Source organism: Stenella coeruleoalba (assembly GCF_951394435.1).
Source record: "Stenella coeruleoalba genome assembly, chromosome: 21".
In the NCBI taxonomy this organism is placed as follows: domain Eukaryota; kingdom Metazoa; phylum Chordata; class Mammalia; order Artiodactyla; family Delphinidae; genus Stenella; species Stenella coeruleoalba.
Window position 1 is genome coordinate 13,979,936 of NC_137167.1, and position 18,534 is coordinate 13,998,469.

At 35.0% G+C, this 18,534-nt stretch overlaps 1 protein-coding gene across 2 annotated transcripts in view; it reads right to left on the reverse strand.

Annotated features, from left to right (window-relative positions):
* TNKS (tankyrase) overlaps positions 1–18,534 on the reverse strand; it is a 177,445-nt gene that overhangs the window by 58,757 nt on the left and 100,154 nt on the right. For both annotated transcript variants that reach the window (XM_079908906.1, XM_079908907.1), the window contains 6 exons: positions 9,993–10,087; positions 8,446–8,512; positions 7,954–8,140; positions 3,635–3,756; positions 2,081–2,172; positions 1,910–1,988 (listed from right to left, as the gene is read on the reverse strand). In XM_079908906.1, coding sequence (XP_079765032.1) covers positions 1,910–1,988; positions 2,081–2,172; positions 3,635–3,756; positions 7,954–8,140; positions 8,446–8,512; positions 9,993–10,087 — 642 coding nt within the window. The remainder of the gene's footprint in view (positions 1–1,909; positions 1,989–2,080; positions 2,173–3,634; positions 3,757–7,953; positions 8,141–8,445; positions 8,513–9,992; positions 10,088–18,534) is intronic.

An 18,534-nucleotide genomic window follows, 5' to 3' on the forward strand; every position in this document is an offset into this window, starting at 1 on the left:
TTGCCCAGTTTTTAAATTATATAGATATGACAGATGGGTGATAAATACACATCATTTTTTGGCAACAAAATCACAAAACAGTGGATATTTTCTAAAAATCTATTTTCAAAATGTCCTCTTCATTTGTTAAAGTTCCTTTTAAAGAGCAGTCACTTTCTCATTCACTCTAAAATATATAACTTTCACCTTTAAGGTTCTGATTATGTTTCTGTTTTTAAAAAAAAGTACCTACATACAAGTAATAGTCATTTGTCACCATAGAACTATCAGCAAATTTTGAACTTCCTTATTTTCATTAAAAAAAAAAAAAAAGGCACAACAACTAAGTATGTCAACCCGAAAATCCTGATTCATAAAATAGCCAGATAAACTTTTTATGCTATAAGATTGTCATGGTCATTCCCTCTGATTTTCAACAACGATATTTATCAAGATTCTACCATTTAGGATAATATCCATAAATCTACTCATGTAAAGTGCAATGTGTCACAAAGTGCTGAAAGTGAGCAGACGAGTGAGTGTGCCACGGTCAATCCCCCCACACACGACTCGTGTTCTTCCTCACGAAACACCTTGGGCTCTGACAAGACTCAGACAGGCTGACACATGGACATAATGAGAGTGCCAGCATCAATCTGTGTATGAAATATTAGTACAGTAAGTCCCCTACATATAAACCTTCAAGTTGCAAACTTTCAAAGATGCGAACGTGCGTTCCCATGTCCAATCATGTAAGTTAGTTCACATGTCTGGCATACATTTTTACATGAATGCATCCTCTACAAGTGGTTCTGCTTTTGTATACTTTACAGTACTGTATAGAGTACAGTGGTACAGTATCATTATTTCAAGCCCAGGATGTCTGGAAGCAGGCATAAAAAGCAGTGGTGATGTAGCTGGTACTGCTAAGAGGCGCCAGCTGTTGTACTGAACTACTGTACTTTTCAAGGTACTGTACTGTAAGATTAAAAATGTTTTATTTTTTATGTTTGTTTTTTATGTGTTACTTGTGTGAAAAGGATTATAAACCTATTACAGTACAGCACCATACAGCCGATTGTGTTAGTTGGGTACCTAGGCTAACTTTGTTAGACTTAAGAACAAATTAGACTTATGAACATGCTCTCGGAACAGAACTTGTTTGTATGTAGGGGACTTACTGTAGATCTTAACTTTTTCATTTGTAAATAAATTACTATTTTAATAAATCAAAATTCTAATATTTTTTTCCTACACCCAATGGCTCATCTTCCATAGAGTGTCTGCACCCTACTTTGGGGACTCCTGCTTTAAAGTATTCACTCTTAAGGATTTAAAAATCTGCAAGTTCAAGTACCTCCGAAAAACAACCAGTTTGCTTCCCTTCAAGCAAATTTTCCTCAAGCAATTTATGGAGTCATGGAGTTACAGATAATGTCACTCAGACAATGCCAATAAAAATGGTTATTAAAATTTTATTTCTTTATATTAAGGTTATTTGAGAAAATTATTATCATTACCAGTTTGAAGGAACAAATGTTCTTTAAAATAGGTAGCAATATTTTACCTATCATTTACATAAATTACTTTCTGATAAACCGTAATTGATGTTGACTACCAAAATACATCAATTCCAATATTAAGGTGAAACAATATAAAGTTGAAATGTATTTCAAATGATAAGACCATAGCCACCTTTATTGCTTTATAGAAGAATGATAGTAAAGTACAATATAAAACACAGGTAATTATCTCTATTAGTAACAAGATTTAAATCAGCTTTAAAGGAGAATCTATGAATTCAAATACATGCTAACAGTCCTTTATAAGATTAATTTCTTCGGGAGAATCAGAGAGAATAGGAATAGTCTTAAGTGCAGCTAGCTACTCAATGCCAAGGTTGGCACCTTATCTCAGGCATGAGCCTTACCTTTGCTCCATGTTTATGCAGAACTTCCATGACATCATTGTGGGCCCTTTCTGCTGCAACGTGCAGGGGCGTCATGAAACTATGGAGAGGAGGAAAGGAAAAGGTAATGTCCAAACTTGTACCACACTTTCCCTTTAAGAACTGAGCAACTCCTTCTGCAACTGCACTTACTCTTTATTTTTTTCATTAACATTTGCTCCTTTTCTAAGTAACAATTCTGTCACTTGTTTGCGTTTGGGATGCAGGGAGGCCACAGCACAGTGCTGTAAAGTAAAGAAAACCAAGTTAATAAAATAAATTTCTATGTAAAAATAGATTTCTGAATTGAATAGCACCTGCTGACTATTTAAAACACTGTTATCTCAAAACATGTATTTTAACATTATGGAGATGATCAAAATTCCTCCTAAATACACTGGGAGTATAAAACATAAGCCTTTAAACCAAGGTGAAATTATGCTCTCAGTTGAGCAGTAAGAGACTTCATTTCTTTCCCTTCAGCCAATAAGTAATTATTCAGTATATATTTACTTGAAGGTATCAGAATACTGCCTCTCCAAAGCTACAGAAATCTATAACTGAATTACTCAATCCTTCAGTAGGCTGTCAGCCACATAAATCAATATTTCTCAAGCTCTTTCCCAGAGGTACTCCTAGCACTACAGGAGAATAAGTCCATATGCCCAGGGACAGGTAAGAAGGTAACAGACTTGAAGGAGCTTAGAGGGAGAAGTATTCTCAGAAATTTTATGTCTTACCCTCTATTTATACAACTTTTATATTCAACTTCATTTTATATTCATGTTTGTATTAAAACTGAAAAAGTAAGAAAACTACATACTAATGAACAGAATGAACACTCTAAAAAAGCAGGTCAGGTTCATTCTGTGGCTTTGAGTGTCTCCTGGCAGAAATGCTGTGTAGCTTGAATGTATCTAAACCCCAGCATGACAGCCATATTCTGAGTATACATACAGTTGGCCTATTTTGGTTTGGTAACTCTTATAATGTTGTTTTTAGCAGGTACTGCCTAGAGTTTGACCCTTTCGTGCCAGATATAAAGAATGTTAACTGAAGCATATTTAGAGGTCTGTGATAGAAGCATCACTCATGCTTAAATTCTGAATTCAGGTATAATCCAACCAGCCCTATACCTGAAACTTAATGTGGTCAATGACAAGGAAACTAGAACAATCTTTCTCAAAGTACAGTAGAAGAAAAAACATGAATAGTTTTAAAATTTTGTACAGTCTAGAACAAAAAAATTCCTAACGATACCATTTTTCTATAATGAATGTAACAATTCTTTGACTACAATTGCTCAAAATGATGATGCAAGTATCTTTGAAAATAATTTAATCGTTGATAGAAAGCAAATACAGTATTTATCTAGCAACCACAAGAAAAAGAAGATTCTATAGAGAAAAATCACATCTTGTATTTCATGAGAGCACTGGCCACAAAAGTACATTTGTTATAATATGGTTGGGTAAAGACAAAAGTAAAAATAATTTTCAGATTAAGGTTGAGCAAATGTCTATTCTCTCATCCATGAAAGCAATTATCTCCCTAACCAAATTTAAAAATCAATGCAACCAATATTAAAATGCAAATTCCTGGCACTTCAGATACTAAAGTTACCTTAATGTTTCTGAAATGAAAATCGTATTCTGCATTTACACTACCATTACAGACCCAAGGAATGGATTAACAATAGGATCTTACCAGTGCAGTTTCATGAGACTGTGGTTGTTTGAAATTAATGATTTCCAAAGCAAGTGTTTTTTTAACTTTCGCTAGGTCTGCTTCTCTGGCTGCTTGTAGTAAAGAATGACCTTTAAATTCATCTGTTAATGAAATAATGGTTGACATATAAATATTTAAAATCTATAAAAATCATTAGCATGATTATAAATAAAGTAGATAAATTATTAATTTTACACATTCCTCTATTTTAGCAACAGCAACAAATGACAATATGATGATAAAGGTGCAAAGGATGAGGGTGTAGGTCAATGAAAAATTTTGAAATAAGACTATTTTCTACTCGGAGTTCATAAAGATACTCACTCCAGCAAAGTTTTAAAACAAGCAACCTAAATGTTCCACAAATAGAAACCAGTTAAATAATTTGTGAATACTTATACACTGGAATACTTTATAACTCTTAAACAAAAAGATAGATCTATGTATATACTGACGTGAAAGTATATATTATTAAATGAAAATTCAAGTAGCAAATGAGGAGGACAGGCTGACCCTTTTTTTTGGTACTGTTACTACTTCTACTGCCACCATAACTAAATATAACTAATGATATAAAAAAGACATTTAGAGAAATATTCACCAAAATGTTAATAGTGATTATGTCTTGACACAGAGAAGGGAAGAACTGAATTATGTGGGAAGTGCCAGAGTCTGAAAATTTTTCAAAGAACAGTTAATGTTTATTTATTATTTGTATAAGCAAGTAAGAGATTTTTAAAAAGGCATTTCTAAATTAATTGCATAAGTAAGAATCCACCACTCTTACTCATTGAAAGCAAATCATCTTATTTTCTATTTTACAAGGTTGGATTGTATTTTGATATGACTACTTATTAACAAAAAGCTGAACATTGTTCTAAAAAGATATAATGATATGTGACCTAATATGTTACATTAATTCCAGGCCTGCCTTTGCATCTGCCTGGTACTGAATTCTTTTTTTTTTTTTTTTTAAAGTAAGATTTTTTTCTAGGTATTTGCCCATTTCATATAAATATTTGATATTATCAGGCATAAAGTATTGACAGTATCTCTCAGGTTTTTTTAACTTCTTATTTTATATTGGAGTATAGCTGATTAACAATGTTGTGACAGCTTCAGGTGCACAGCAACGCTGAGTCACTTGGCTGAATTCTTTCTCTTTTCCTTTCTCCCTTTCCTTTGAGGGCCCCATGTCACTTTCTGCTCTTCAAAAGACAGGAAGAGGGACTTCCCTGGTGGTCCAGTGGTTAAGAATCCACCTTCCAATGCAGAGAATGTGGGTTCGATCCCTGGTTGGGGAACTAAGATCCCACATGCTGCGGGGCAACTAAGCCCGCACACCACAACTACAGAGCCCACATGCTCTGGCGCCCACGTGCCACAACTGGAGAGAAGCCCGCATGCTGCAACAAAGAGCCCACCCACTGCAATGAAAGATCCCGCATGCCGCAACTAAGACCCGATGCAGCCTAAATAAATAAATAAATTAATTAATCAATTAATTAAAAGGAAGGCAATTTTAAATAGACAGAGAGACACACGGATTCACACGTGTGCACATACTCGCGTCTTATTAACTACTACTCGTCACTCAAGGTCTCAATTCAGATACTTGGATAAGCCTTCCTGTTGTTCCCCATTAGGATTCCTTCTTATGAAGTCCTTCGTACTTGCCTTTAGCTGTATATCACAGGACTTATCACACTGTCTTATCTGCTATGGTAGTCCCATCACCTAGCACAGTGCTTGGCATATAGTAGGTAGCCAATAAGTATTTATTGCATGAATGCTGAATATTTATAAAATAAGTCATGGCAGGTTTGGGGAAAAAACATCTTTATATAACCTCTTGTTTAGTGGTACTTTATCACTGCTAAATTCTTCAAAGTACAGGCCTATGAAACTTCAGAAATCCCAATTACCCTGAAAACTTAATATTTATAAAATGCCTTAAAATCTCTCTTTCTAAATGCATTTGGAAACAAGAATAAAAGCTACTTTTAGTATTTTCAGCTCCAGTGTGTGCAGAACCCACACTATTGTGTTCAATTGGCTTCATGAAAACAAAAATAAAAAAGTAAACAAGAAAGAACAAAAAAAATGTTTGTAATGAAAATGCGTATGATCAAAATATTGTTTTTGTTTCCTGTATAATTTTCTTAAAAAGAATTCTGTCATTGTGGTTGCCTAGTATAAAGCAGTGAGCATGAGGATGAAAACTGGTTAGAAAAGTTCCAACTTTGTTACATCCTTTCCTTCAGATAATTCCTTGGTAGAATCTTATTTAATAAAATAAAGGAGATACTGAGAAGGTCTCAAAGTACTCTAATCAGGGAACTTCTTCCTTTACAAAACTATACAAATTTAGGTTAAATCTTAATGCTTACAGTGGAATCAGGTAGACCAGTGAAATACAACATAAAAACCCATAACAGTACTCATAATTTACAAAATGACTCAAAGGAAAAAAGAAGTCAAATTGGTGACATGGGGATAACGCTGAGCCCAGGGTATAAAACTAAAAGAAGGAAATTAGAAAAAGATGTAAAAAATAAATTTTGAGTTAAGTTAAATTCAATTCAATAAACCTGCTGGGCACACAGCATGCACAAGGCACTGTGCTAAGTTGGGGGTAGGCAGATACAGACCCAAGCACAATTACCATCAAAACATTTTATTAGGTAACAAGGCATTGTATAGGTGCTAGGAAGACAGAATAATAAAACCAAAGGTCTTTCTAAGAATTTAAACTTCACTGGGGAGACAGAACAACACATAGAAAAATGCACTATATAATGCAAGATAACATATGGCAAGAGTCATATGAGTGGGAGAGAGAATAAATGCACTTCTACAAGGATTCATTGCTAAGACATCTGCCCAGTTATAATCTGGTTTGTGCTGGCCTGTAATCTAGTAGATGTCATCTGTTCCGGTACCAAAATAAGTTTAAATTTCCATTTAAACAAGATCAAAACTGCAAGGAACTCTTCCTGTTTTAACATAAACTAATTTACAATCTGTTTAAACTTAAATGATGTTTTCATTCTGACTATGCCTTTTTCTTAAATTATCATTTAAAGGTCTTCTCAGGTGTTTAAATCTAGTTATCTGATTCTCAGAATCCTAGATGTAAGAGAATATCAACCATGGGACAAATGAAAAATTAGGTAGGTAACGCCTACTTTAATTTAAACCTGTAATGCCTACGTATAGAATTAAATATATCTCAGTATTCGATATGACAACTAAATGTAATGTGGTATCCTGAATGGGATCCTGGAACAGAAAAAGGACTTTCAGTAAAAAAATAAGGAAATCTGAATAGAGTACAGCCTTTAATTAATAATGTATCAGTATTGGTTCATTATTTTGACAAATGTACCATATTAATATGTTTATAGGGGAAACTGCATATAGGGTATAAAAGAACTCTCTGTACTATTTTTGTTAAGTTTTATGTAAATCTAAAACTATTCTAAAAGTTTATTTAAAAACATGCATATGTAAACATAGGTAATATGTATCAGTACCTGAGAAGATTACTTCCACCAAATCATAAAAATTATCTTATTTAAACTTGGGCAAGTGATTGCACTTGGGCTATAACACACATAAATAAAAACATGAATGTGCAACTTGCAGGGCTTGGGAAATAGTGAGTATTCCATAATGTTAGATATCATCTATTACTACCAATAGCACAAGAATATAACCTCTGTGAGCTTAGAGATTTTTTTCTGGTTTGTACACTGCTATATTTCAAGTTCCTGGAACATAGTAGGTATTCAATAGATGGTTATTGATGGACTCAGCATCCTCTTTTATCTTTAAAATAAAAAAGGAGCCTTACTTAACACATGAATTAGAATTAGGCTTCAATAAACACAAAATAAACATAGTATATGTATGTGAGGTTCCTGTAGAATTCAAAAAGAAAAGTAATGATAAGAAAAGAGGATAATAAACTAGTGAACATGTAAGAATAGAAGTCTATTATCTAAGTTAGACAAAACAACAGCCCTAATAACAAAAATAAGATATTCTAGGGACTTCCCTGGTGGAATAGTAGTTAAGATGCCACACTCTCAATGCAGGGGGCCTGGGTTCAATCCCTGGTCGGGGAACTAGATCCCATACGCATGCCACAACTAAAGAGCCCACGTGCTGCAACTAAGGAACTGGTGAGCTGGAACTAAGATCTGACGCAACCAAATAAATTAATTAATATTAAAAAAAAGAAAGATATTACAATTTACAACAAGCAATGTTGACTTTAGGATATAAATACATACAAGTCAATCTTTCCCGGAGCTCAGGCGTTGGAGCCATATCCACGGCACTTTTGCCATGGCAGTTGACTAAAGTGGGATCGGCACCATGACTAAGTAACAAAGAGCAGACCTCTACACGATTCTTGGAAGCAGCCTCATGGAGTGGGGTAAACTGCCAGAGATCCATAGCATTAACACAAGCTCCATGCTGAATTGAGAAAAAAAAAAGTTATAGGTCACTAATCATTTCACTGGATCAAAAACAAACTCGCTTATTTGACTGTAAATTTCAGTTATAACTCTGAAATGTCAACAATTGTTTTAATTTCTTTAATTTCAGCTTTAAAAAAATAGTTTAAAATAAGCTGAATAATTAAAAATTTTAAGGCAATGGTGAACCTTAAAAAAAAAACAATTTTATTATCTTAAAAATCTTGGCAAAAAACCCGCATGAAAGCTCATGATGAGTTAAAAAAAAAGCAAATAATATTCAATATTTTTAATTTCTCTTACCTTTAGTAGCAGTTCTGTGACTTCGTAATGCCCATATGAACATGCATTATGGAGAGGAACAAGTCCACTAAATGGAAAAAGGCCAATTAAAATACTGACATTTCAAAGAACTTAGAGTCATTTATCCAAGAAGTGCTAAGAAACAAAATCTAATAAATCCTAGTACAATTATGTTTAAAATATTTTGAAGTATTAAATAAGAGAATACAAAGCATAACTAATGCTCAACCTTTTGTATTTATCTTGTTTTATGTATGTCATTAAATATAATGATAAATGCACCAATTAGAAAAGCATTTTGGTAAAAGGAAGAAGTGCATGTACTAATTGAAAATCGCATGCTTTATATAGTAAGTGTATATAGAAAATACATGTTAACTGATAGTGAATTGAAATATTCCTACCATTTTATTTCACTTTCATGGTAATTTCCAGCATAAGAATTCAATATCCAAACTATTACAATTTGCATATCCGAGTTATCATTCTGCATGAGTCAAAGACCCTCTTTTTTGTGGTGTACTTATCTTGAGGACTCACCTATTGTACACCATCTGCTTTCAGACATGCACAAAGGAAAAGAGATTTACAAGAGCATCAGGCATTTGTGCCCCTATACTATGGGAACACCATTCACATGTGGCACAGAACCTGGCGCAGGCAAGAGAGAAAGAGCACCAAAAAGAGCAGATTTTAAATGATGGACTCCTCTTCTGAGAACTGTCTCAAGTACTGAGCTCTTTCTTCTTGTCTGTGTTTCCTGACATGGAGAGGGGCAAAGTGAACAAAAGCCTGCTCCAGGGCTTCTTTTCTTTATGCTGCTCATCAGTGTAATATGAACACTACTTCATCTGGGCAGTCAGGTCAATTATCTTTTAGATATTAAAGTGGCATAAATGAGAAATGTTAGCCCATCACATAGGCTAGCAGACCCAATTCACATGTCCCTGGAGGTTAGCTAGGAAAGTGGTACAAAGGTTTCCAAAATGCACCTATTCATAAAATAAATGATATACTGCTTTCTTGGTTCCCAGATACCTCTCTCCCATATCAACCTTCATAAGGACCTTTTAGGTTTTCTCAGTTTAGATGGCCAAGATTTCATCAGGATAAAATCAGAATATTGTATACTTACGTATACTTATGATTTTAGTTTATTAGTAAGAGATGGTCCTTTCATACCTGATAAATAGGATAGTTATGTTACTGGATTATCAGAATTTTTTATTTATCTATCTTTCTACAGTGTAACTTAAGAGTTGAAAAATAGTAATTGCAATTGAGAGAAACAAATTTTAACTTCAAATAATAGAATACAGTAAAATTAAACTAATTTAGGAAATTGTTATGAGAAGAATCCTTAATTAGTAGGAACATGAAAATGAAGTCAAATCACCGTGAACATTCTTAAAATGCTACACAAGCTGTAAGGCAATGGGATATAAGACTTTGTCTAGTGCTCAAAAACTTTAGTGTATCAGATGTTGAAAACAAAGAGTAAATATCCATGAATGAAACCACTACAGGAAATACGCTGATACACGTACCCTTTGTCTTTTGCATGCACGTCAGCACCATGCTGGAGAAGAAGCTGAACGATCCGAACTCGGTTGTAGCCCGCTGCTAGATGTAAAGGAGTTGACTAGATAGAAAAGAGAAAGAAAAATGTATCCCCCTCTTCAGGTAAATAATTGTTGCTTTGGCATCTAATCTGTATTTATTTATTTAAAGACAATGAGTGTTAACATACACAGAAAATACTGAGGTGAAGTGCCAAAAATTCCTATTTCCTAACTGGATGAGAGACAATTCACTCATCTCAGGAGTAAATTCTAACTTCAGTGCCATTCACCTACTTCTCCTACTGGTTTTCCAAGGCCTTCAGTTATCAAGCCCTACCCTACCTATTCCACATTATTTCTTAATTTCTTTCCATCATGGACCATTCCTACTGTTCTGGGAAGACATGTCGGGGCTCATATTGCTCATAATTGGAAACATTCTTCTTTATGTTACTTGCATCCTGTCCACCTTTCAAATTCTAACTTTTCAATCCCAATTCTATCATAAAGAGCTAGCTGTCAAAATTTCTCTTTAATAGGAAAAGCTGAAAATCATCTCTGAAGAATATTTGAAGAAATTCTAGTGGAAACAAAAAAGACAATGGACCGTATTCATTCCATTAGGTTGCTAGTAATGGGTCAGAATTAATTTCCTATCTTGGATACGATGAAATATGCCAAGATAGTATATAATTCTTCTATTTTATGTACTGCATATGCAGTATAAATACAGGAGGAAAATAAAGTTTCTTCCCAACTAATTTCTGCCACATTTTAATTTGAACCAAGTTATTAAAAGGTGCTCTGCTCACATATAATATGATAATTAAAATAATCAAACGTGTCCTCACCTTTTAAAAAAAATCAGAAATAACATTACTTTAATTAAAAGTTTCTCTGCAACCATAGCAATTTTCCCATCTCTGCTCATTTATTTAAAGTTTCAGTACTGTAATGGCTTTTCACACAGGGTCTAATATACTTTAATGTACTACCATGTCTCATGTCTTCTATTTTGGGCCTTGGGATTTAATAAGATTTTCAATTTATTTTCTTCACATGTTTTGATACAATAGAATTACTTAATACTGTGCTATCTATTACTGCTTTCAAGGCACTCCATACATTTTATATGTTCTGACAGTCTCTAAGTTTAGGAACTATTTTTGAGCAATACACAGCTAATAATGAGGTCAGATAGTTTGGAAAAGAGTCCTGAATAGGAAGTCAGGAAACATGATCACAGTCCTGGACTTGTGGAACTCTGAAAGTTATATTACCTACATAGCTCAGCTTCCTCACATGTAAAATGGAGATAAAACCACCCATCCTAGCTATTTCAAAAGTGCATGAAAAGTTTTCTCCCACATATACCCACATACCTTTAAAATGTAAAATGCCATATAAAAACAGATGACTAAAATTTCTGAATCATCAAACAAGCAGCCCATCCAAGTTTCTGCCTTCAGACACCTGTCAAATGTTACTGTAAATGATACCTCTAGGGACTACCAAATTATTTTCAGGGCTTATTTTCCCCATCCTTTAACATTTTAAAGATGTTGTTTCACTATCTTCTGGCTTGCATTGTTTCAGACTAGAAATCTGCCTACATGCTATCCTTACTCCTATGTACATGTGATTTTTGTTCTGGATACATTCATAATTTCTCTTTATCACAGACTTTAAGAAATTTGACTTGTGCTGTACCTTGGTACAGTTTTTTTTTTTTTTTCCTTCTTTTTTTGGTGTATGTGTGTGCTTGGGGCTGGCTGAGCTTCTTCGATCTATTATTTACAGTTTTCATCAAATTTGTAAAACTTTCAGCTATTATTTCCTCAAATATTTTTTCTGCCCTCTCTCTTACCATTCTCTCTTTTGGGGACTCCAATTGTACAGATGTTAGGTTGTTTTCAAAGCTTGTGTTTAAGCTTTGTAAGCAGGACCAGAGCAGCCTTTGTTCTAGGACTAATTTTCCCCTTCTACTGAAGCATTACCCTTTTGAGTACTCTATGATATCTAATGAATTATGAGGTTTGTCCCTTCTGGCTGGTGGCAACAGAAATGATTAAAGTCTCTGTGAGTTGTTAGGATTGTTACCTCTAATCCTTTTGGGCGGTTCCTTTATCAGCCTCAGGTAGTTTCCTCATATCTGTATCAATCAGTACTCAGCTGAAGATAGTAAGGGGATCCTTTGCAGCTCTCTGGAGCTCTCTTCTCTGTGCAGCTCTCCCTTCCCTGGTCCTCCACCTTGCTAACTCTTGCCACCTTGGTCTCCTCAATCTTCTAATTCCATCTTCTCAAGTCAGGGAAACCACTGGGTGCCTCCTGGATTTTCCCTCCCTGCATCAAGGCCTGGAAATTCTTTCTAGGCAGCAACTTGGAGCAATCACAGAACTCACCTTATTTGATTCCTATCACTCAAGGATCACTACTATGTACTGCCTGATGTTCAACTTCTGAAAACCAGTTTCATATATTTTATCCAGTTTTTTTTTTTTAATTGTTTCAGGAAGGAAGGTAAATCTAGTTCCTGTCACTCCTTCTTGGCCCACTTTCAGGGCTGAATTTGACTTTAAACTGCAGTTGGGAAGCTTCCTCAAGAGATAGTAACTGCTTTGGATGAATGGTCAATGTGTCAGTAAGCTCTCAAAGGACATAGCTGACATTTAATATTATAATGAAAAGGTGACAATTTCATTGCTGATGCACAAAAAGATTTTCTTTTTTCATATTAAGTATCTCTTACAAAATTTTATTTATATATAGTTGGGTCAATAATAGTATTTATTTCTTATTCTTGAAAATAAACTAAGTCCCTAAATGAATGAATACATATACACACACACTAATTGTTCATATAGAAGGCCAAATCAAAAAATTATATCTAGTTTCTGGATTTTAAAAAATCATTATGAGACTAAAAATTATCTATAATGCTTTGAAAATGGTAATATAATTTTTAATCTGTATAATTTTAAAACTTATATAACTCAAATAAACTAGAAGGCTCTGTAATTGAAATAGTAGAAAGTGATAGAAGGCCTGAAAAAGAGCAGTTGTTAAAAAATGAAGTTGAGGAGTGAGTGTCAAAACCTATTAGGAAGGAGAATTGCTAGAATCTGATAATTGATAATAAGTAGTAAGGGATATAGCAGCTTCCAGTTTGGAAATGTCAGTGATAGAGGAAGGAAAAGAAGAAGGGAGGGAGGGAGAGAGGGAAGAAGAGAAGGGAAGGGAAGGGAAGGGAAGGAAAGGGAAGCCAAAGGGAGAGAATGTGAGGTTTGGGTTTATTGTGTTTGAGTGCCTATACGATACCCTAGTGGTAATGGGACTAAGAATGGAGTTTTGGAAAGATCACTCTGGTTACTCAGTAGAGAATAAACTGGAGAGGGAGGGCAAATCTAACGACAGGAAGACCTGAATAGAAGGCTGCAGGACTAATCTAGGAGGGAGATAATGACAGTGTCAGTTAGCAAAATGGTAGCAGCATCTAAGTAGAGGTAGTTGAGCTATGGGAGTGGATGAACTCACAGGGAGAGTGAGTACAGAACAAGCAGGATGAAACTTTCTGAGGAGTCATTCCAATGTGGATGCTAACTGTGCAAACTAAATAGTATCATTGGAAGGCACATAAAAATCTGTGAAATGCCTGCAATAAATTTGAGGAAATGGTATAAAGCAAAAAGAAAAAGTACAAATTGAGAACAAACAATGATTTGAACAAGCTTATACTACTAAGAGTCCAGGAGTTTTTCCTCTAGAAAAAAATTTATCACTAAACATTATATACTAAATGCTATCTTCTGATGCAAAGCAATTAAAATCATGTGATCTAGTGAATGGTTACCACATAGTGCCAACTTTATACCTCAACTACCAAATGGCATAGCAACGATAAGAGTAATTTTCTAAATGCTAGGATAATTAACAGAGTGTAATTTTGGTTTGGAAAAAAAAGGAAAGCAGGCCCATTTGTAAAATACTCACACATGTTACTCGATAATTTTGTGTTGGCTGTAAACTAGCAAACACAAGAATCAAACATTTAAGGCATCACTGTGCACAAGACAGCAGTCACTGTCAGTTTACACACCTCATCTTTATTCTTAAAACAGATTTTTTGTTGGGAATACTTTAAAAGTCAAACATGTAGAGCAATAAAAAGAATAAAATAGGGGGTTTCCCTGGTGGCGCAGTGGTTGAGAATCTGCCTGCTACTGCAGGGGACACGGGTTCAAGCCCTGGTCTGGGAAGATCCCACATGCCGTGGAGCAACTAGGCCCGTGAGCCACAACTACTGAGCCTGCGCGTCTGGAGCCTGTGCTCCGCAACAAGAGAGGCTGCGATAGCGAGAGGCCAGCGCACCGCAATGAAGAGTGGCCCCCGCTTGCCACAACTAGAGAAAGCCCTCGCACAGAAACGAAGACCCAACACAGCAAAAATAAATAAATAAACTCCTACCCACAACATCTTCTTTAAAAAAAAAAAAAAAAGAATAAAATAAAAAACATGTAGGGTGATAAAGTATGAAACAACTGCAAATATAAAAACTCTATCAAAAACCCATCTTAATATTATTCTGCTGTAAGAGAAATGTTATTACTAATATTTTCATATTGTAAAATGTTTACAGAAAAAAGAATCCTTACTTAAATAAATCTCATAATTCAAAGTTTTCTCCTTGGAATCAGGCCATAGGAAACAATAAACTTATATATATACATTTATCTTTGCTTTTTATGATATAGATTTGCAGCATACAATAATGCATTAACTTATCCTACACATACATGCATAGTTAAAATAGGAACAACTGACAACCTGTTATAAAACTGTGGATGCAACTTTAACAGAAGTGCAGGCACCACAATATAAGGAAGTGAGTAGAGGCTTTTAAGCCTTGGGTTTGCATTCCTCCTCTGCAAAATTTACAAGGTATATGGCTTTGGACTAACTTCTTAATGTCTCTGAGCCTTGGTTTCTAATATCTGTAAAATGAGAATTATAATTCCTACCATATAAGGCTATTTCATGCATTATAGATAACTATATAAAGCACCTAATACAGTATCACATAGAAAAAGCTCAACAAATGGTGGTTATTACTTATTATCACCTTATTAAGTATCTTAGAAGTTATTTCTTAACGGTCATTTATCAGTCCTCATCTTACTTTACCTATCAGCATCATCTGACATAGCTGAGCACTTCTTCCTTCTTGAAATGTTTTCCCCTTGGAAACCTAGGACACCTAGGTACCCACACTTCTTTTCTGGTTGCTCCTCACTTTCTTGACATTGAAGAACTCCAGGACTGTGTCCTTAGATCTCTTTTCCTCATTATCTACACTCACTCTTTTGGTGATCTCATGCAGTCTTGGGGCTCTAAACATTTATATGCTGACAACTCCTCAATTCTATCTCCAGTTCAGTCTTCTTTGCTGAACTCCAAACTCTCATAATCTAACGTGCTACTTGACATCACCTTACGGAATATACAGGAGACACTGCATGCTTATCATGTCCCAAACTGAGCTCTTAGTATTCCCTCCAAAAGCTACTCTGCAGAATTTCCTATTGCTGTTAATGGCAACTCCATTCTTTTAGTTACTCAGGTCAAAAACTTTGATAGTCTTTCTTGATTGTCATCTTTCTCTCACACACTACGCTCACTGCATCAGACTATTTCTGTTAGCTTTATCTCCAAAGTCTCTTGAGAATCCCATCACTTCTCACCACATCTACTGTCACTATCCTGGTCTAAGCACCATCCTCTCTCAGCTGATTGGTTGTAACAGCCTCCTTGCTTCCAGCATAATTCTCTGAGAGCCTACGAAACAGAGCAGCAGAGTGATCCTGTTAAAATGTTAGATGCTCCGGTCCTCAGCTCAAAATCTTCCAATGGCTCTTCATCTCACTCTAAGTAAAGCTGAAGTCTTTATAATGATCTAGAAGGCCACAGACAATCTCTCAGTACTACCTCCAACTTTCTGACCTCATCGTTCACTCTGGTTCACTCCAAACAGCTCAACTGCCACAATTATTAATTTGCTAAAAAAACTAAAGGCCTACAAATAACAAAATATTTTCCCACTTAAATTTAATTTCACACATGACTCCTTAACAAATCCGAACAATGGAAGACAAAGTATTCCTAAGGATTAAATATCAAAGCAAGAAAATCCTATAGATACACAATGCAGCCATCACCTTTGGAAGACCTATATTTTATTATGTGCCTAGAATATCAAAATTTAATTTCCAAATATTTTTTTCCTACTGAGCAAAGAAATCATGAAAACTACGTCTCAAGATTTAAATGTATTGTTACATATTCAATCCTAAGGGAATTTTAGCATTTAACACAAAACACACATGGCTATCTCACAAATGACTGCTGGGTACTGGGGAAAGGTTCCTCAGTTTGTTAGTACTGAGAAAGCTTTTGAAGTTAACACAGAGACAGAATATCCCAATCTTTACAGCACTTCTCATCTAAGAAACATAAAATATTATAAAAATTCTTAATTTCTTAAGACTATTATTATTGTTCTATTTTTATAAAGTACAGGCATACCTCAGAAATATTGTGGGTTTTGTTCCAGACCACTGCAATAAAGTGAATATCGCAATAAAGTGAGTCACAAATTTTTTGGTTTCCCAGTGCATACAAAAGTTATATTTACACTATGCTGTAGTCTGTTAAGTGTGTAATAGTGTTATGTCTAAAAAAATGTACATATCTTAGTTAAAAAATACATTATTAAAATGCTAACCATCATCTGAGCCTTCAGCAAGTCGTAGTAGTAACATCAAAGACCACTGATCACCATAACAAATAGAGTAATGAAAAAGTTTGAAATATTGTGAGAATCACCAAAATGTGACACAGAAACATGAAGTGAGCAAATGCTGCTGGAAAAATGGCGCCAATAAACTTGCTCAACGCAGAGTTGCCACAAATCTTCCATCTGTAAAAACACAGTGTCTGAGAAGTACACTAAAGCGAAGCGTAAAATGAGGTCTGCCTGTACAAAATTTGCGGCAATCCTTAAACAAGATTTTAAAATGAGATTCCAAAATACCAGTACTCCAGATAAATATCTCCTTTCCTCTTATTCTGTCTTTGGACACTACTTTTGCAACAAAAAGTGGTCACTAAAAAGATTGCCAAAGACAGTCTTAAAACTATTTGCCACAATCTTTTACTGTAACACTTGTCATGAAATCATATAGTTAAATACCTATGTGTCTGTCTCCTCTAATCCACTGTGAGCTCATTGAGAATGAACAGCATATCTTAATTTTACGTTAGAAGGCTTAACACAGTGCCTCATACTAGTAAAAAAAGAAATGAAAGTTATGGTTAGCTTTTGATTTACGTTAATAAAAGAGAACAGGGGATATGAATAATCCAGCTTGGTGAATTTGATTTTGAATTTGTGTGAAAGATTTACACCACATTTCAACACAGGCCTGTGTGATGTTTGAAGCGTTCCCTAGGAAAGAACAAAACCACAACTGAAAGCCAGGATGTAAGTCATCAGAGAGCTGCCTAACTGCATGATGTGTAGTGTACTGAGGTTTTCTTTAAGATTTCCACTTTGACCTAGATCAAATCCTCCTGAATTTTTCAGATTAGGCTAACCAATTCATCCTGGTTTGCCCGAGACATTCTTAGTCTCAGGAAAGCCACGCATCCCAGGAAAACTGGGATGGTTGATCACCCTACTCTAGCTAGGCTTAATGCTGAATGAGTTTCTTGGTTTCCGGAGCTGTCCCAAGTCAGAAAGTAGCGTGTGTGTCTGTGTGTGTGTGCCCACCTGCAAGGGCACACATGCATTCAGAATAAGGCAAGACTTACTACTTTACCAAATCAGGAGAAGAATCATAAAACTTTATCATCTGCTCAGATCTTTCAGTGTTCACCTGAACATCCATGTACTCATCACCCAGATTCAACAATCACTTATTATTAAGACTTTGTTACACTGGCTTCTGTTATCTCTTTTATTTTCCCCACTGAAGTATTCTGGAGCAAATTCAAGACACTACATACTTCTGTAGGTGCCTCTAAAAATTATGGGCAATTTCTTAAAAAACCCCGATATTATTACATCTAATAAAATAGTGGTAAATCTTTGGTATCATCTAATGCCCATGTCAGTATTCAAATTTCCTGTCTGTCTCAAAAACTTTTAAAAGTTCATTTGCCGGATGTCAGGAAGAATACATTTGGTTATTGGGCCGTTATGTTTCCCCAAATCTACGACAGTCTTTGTCCCTCCTTTCTTTCTTTTTCTACAATACTGACAACTCTCCTTCTGCAATTTGCTTTTCTTCTCTTAAAATATTAGCACATAGAGGTCTATCTTATTCTCTGGATAGTATTTCCATCGTGTAGCTGCATCGTAATTATTTAACCATCACCTTATAAATGGACATTTACAAATGTTCCAGCTCTGCTCTGGTTATCTTAACAAAACACATCTCATTCAAACTTATCATTTGGTTAAGATAGATCA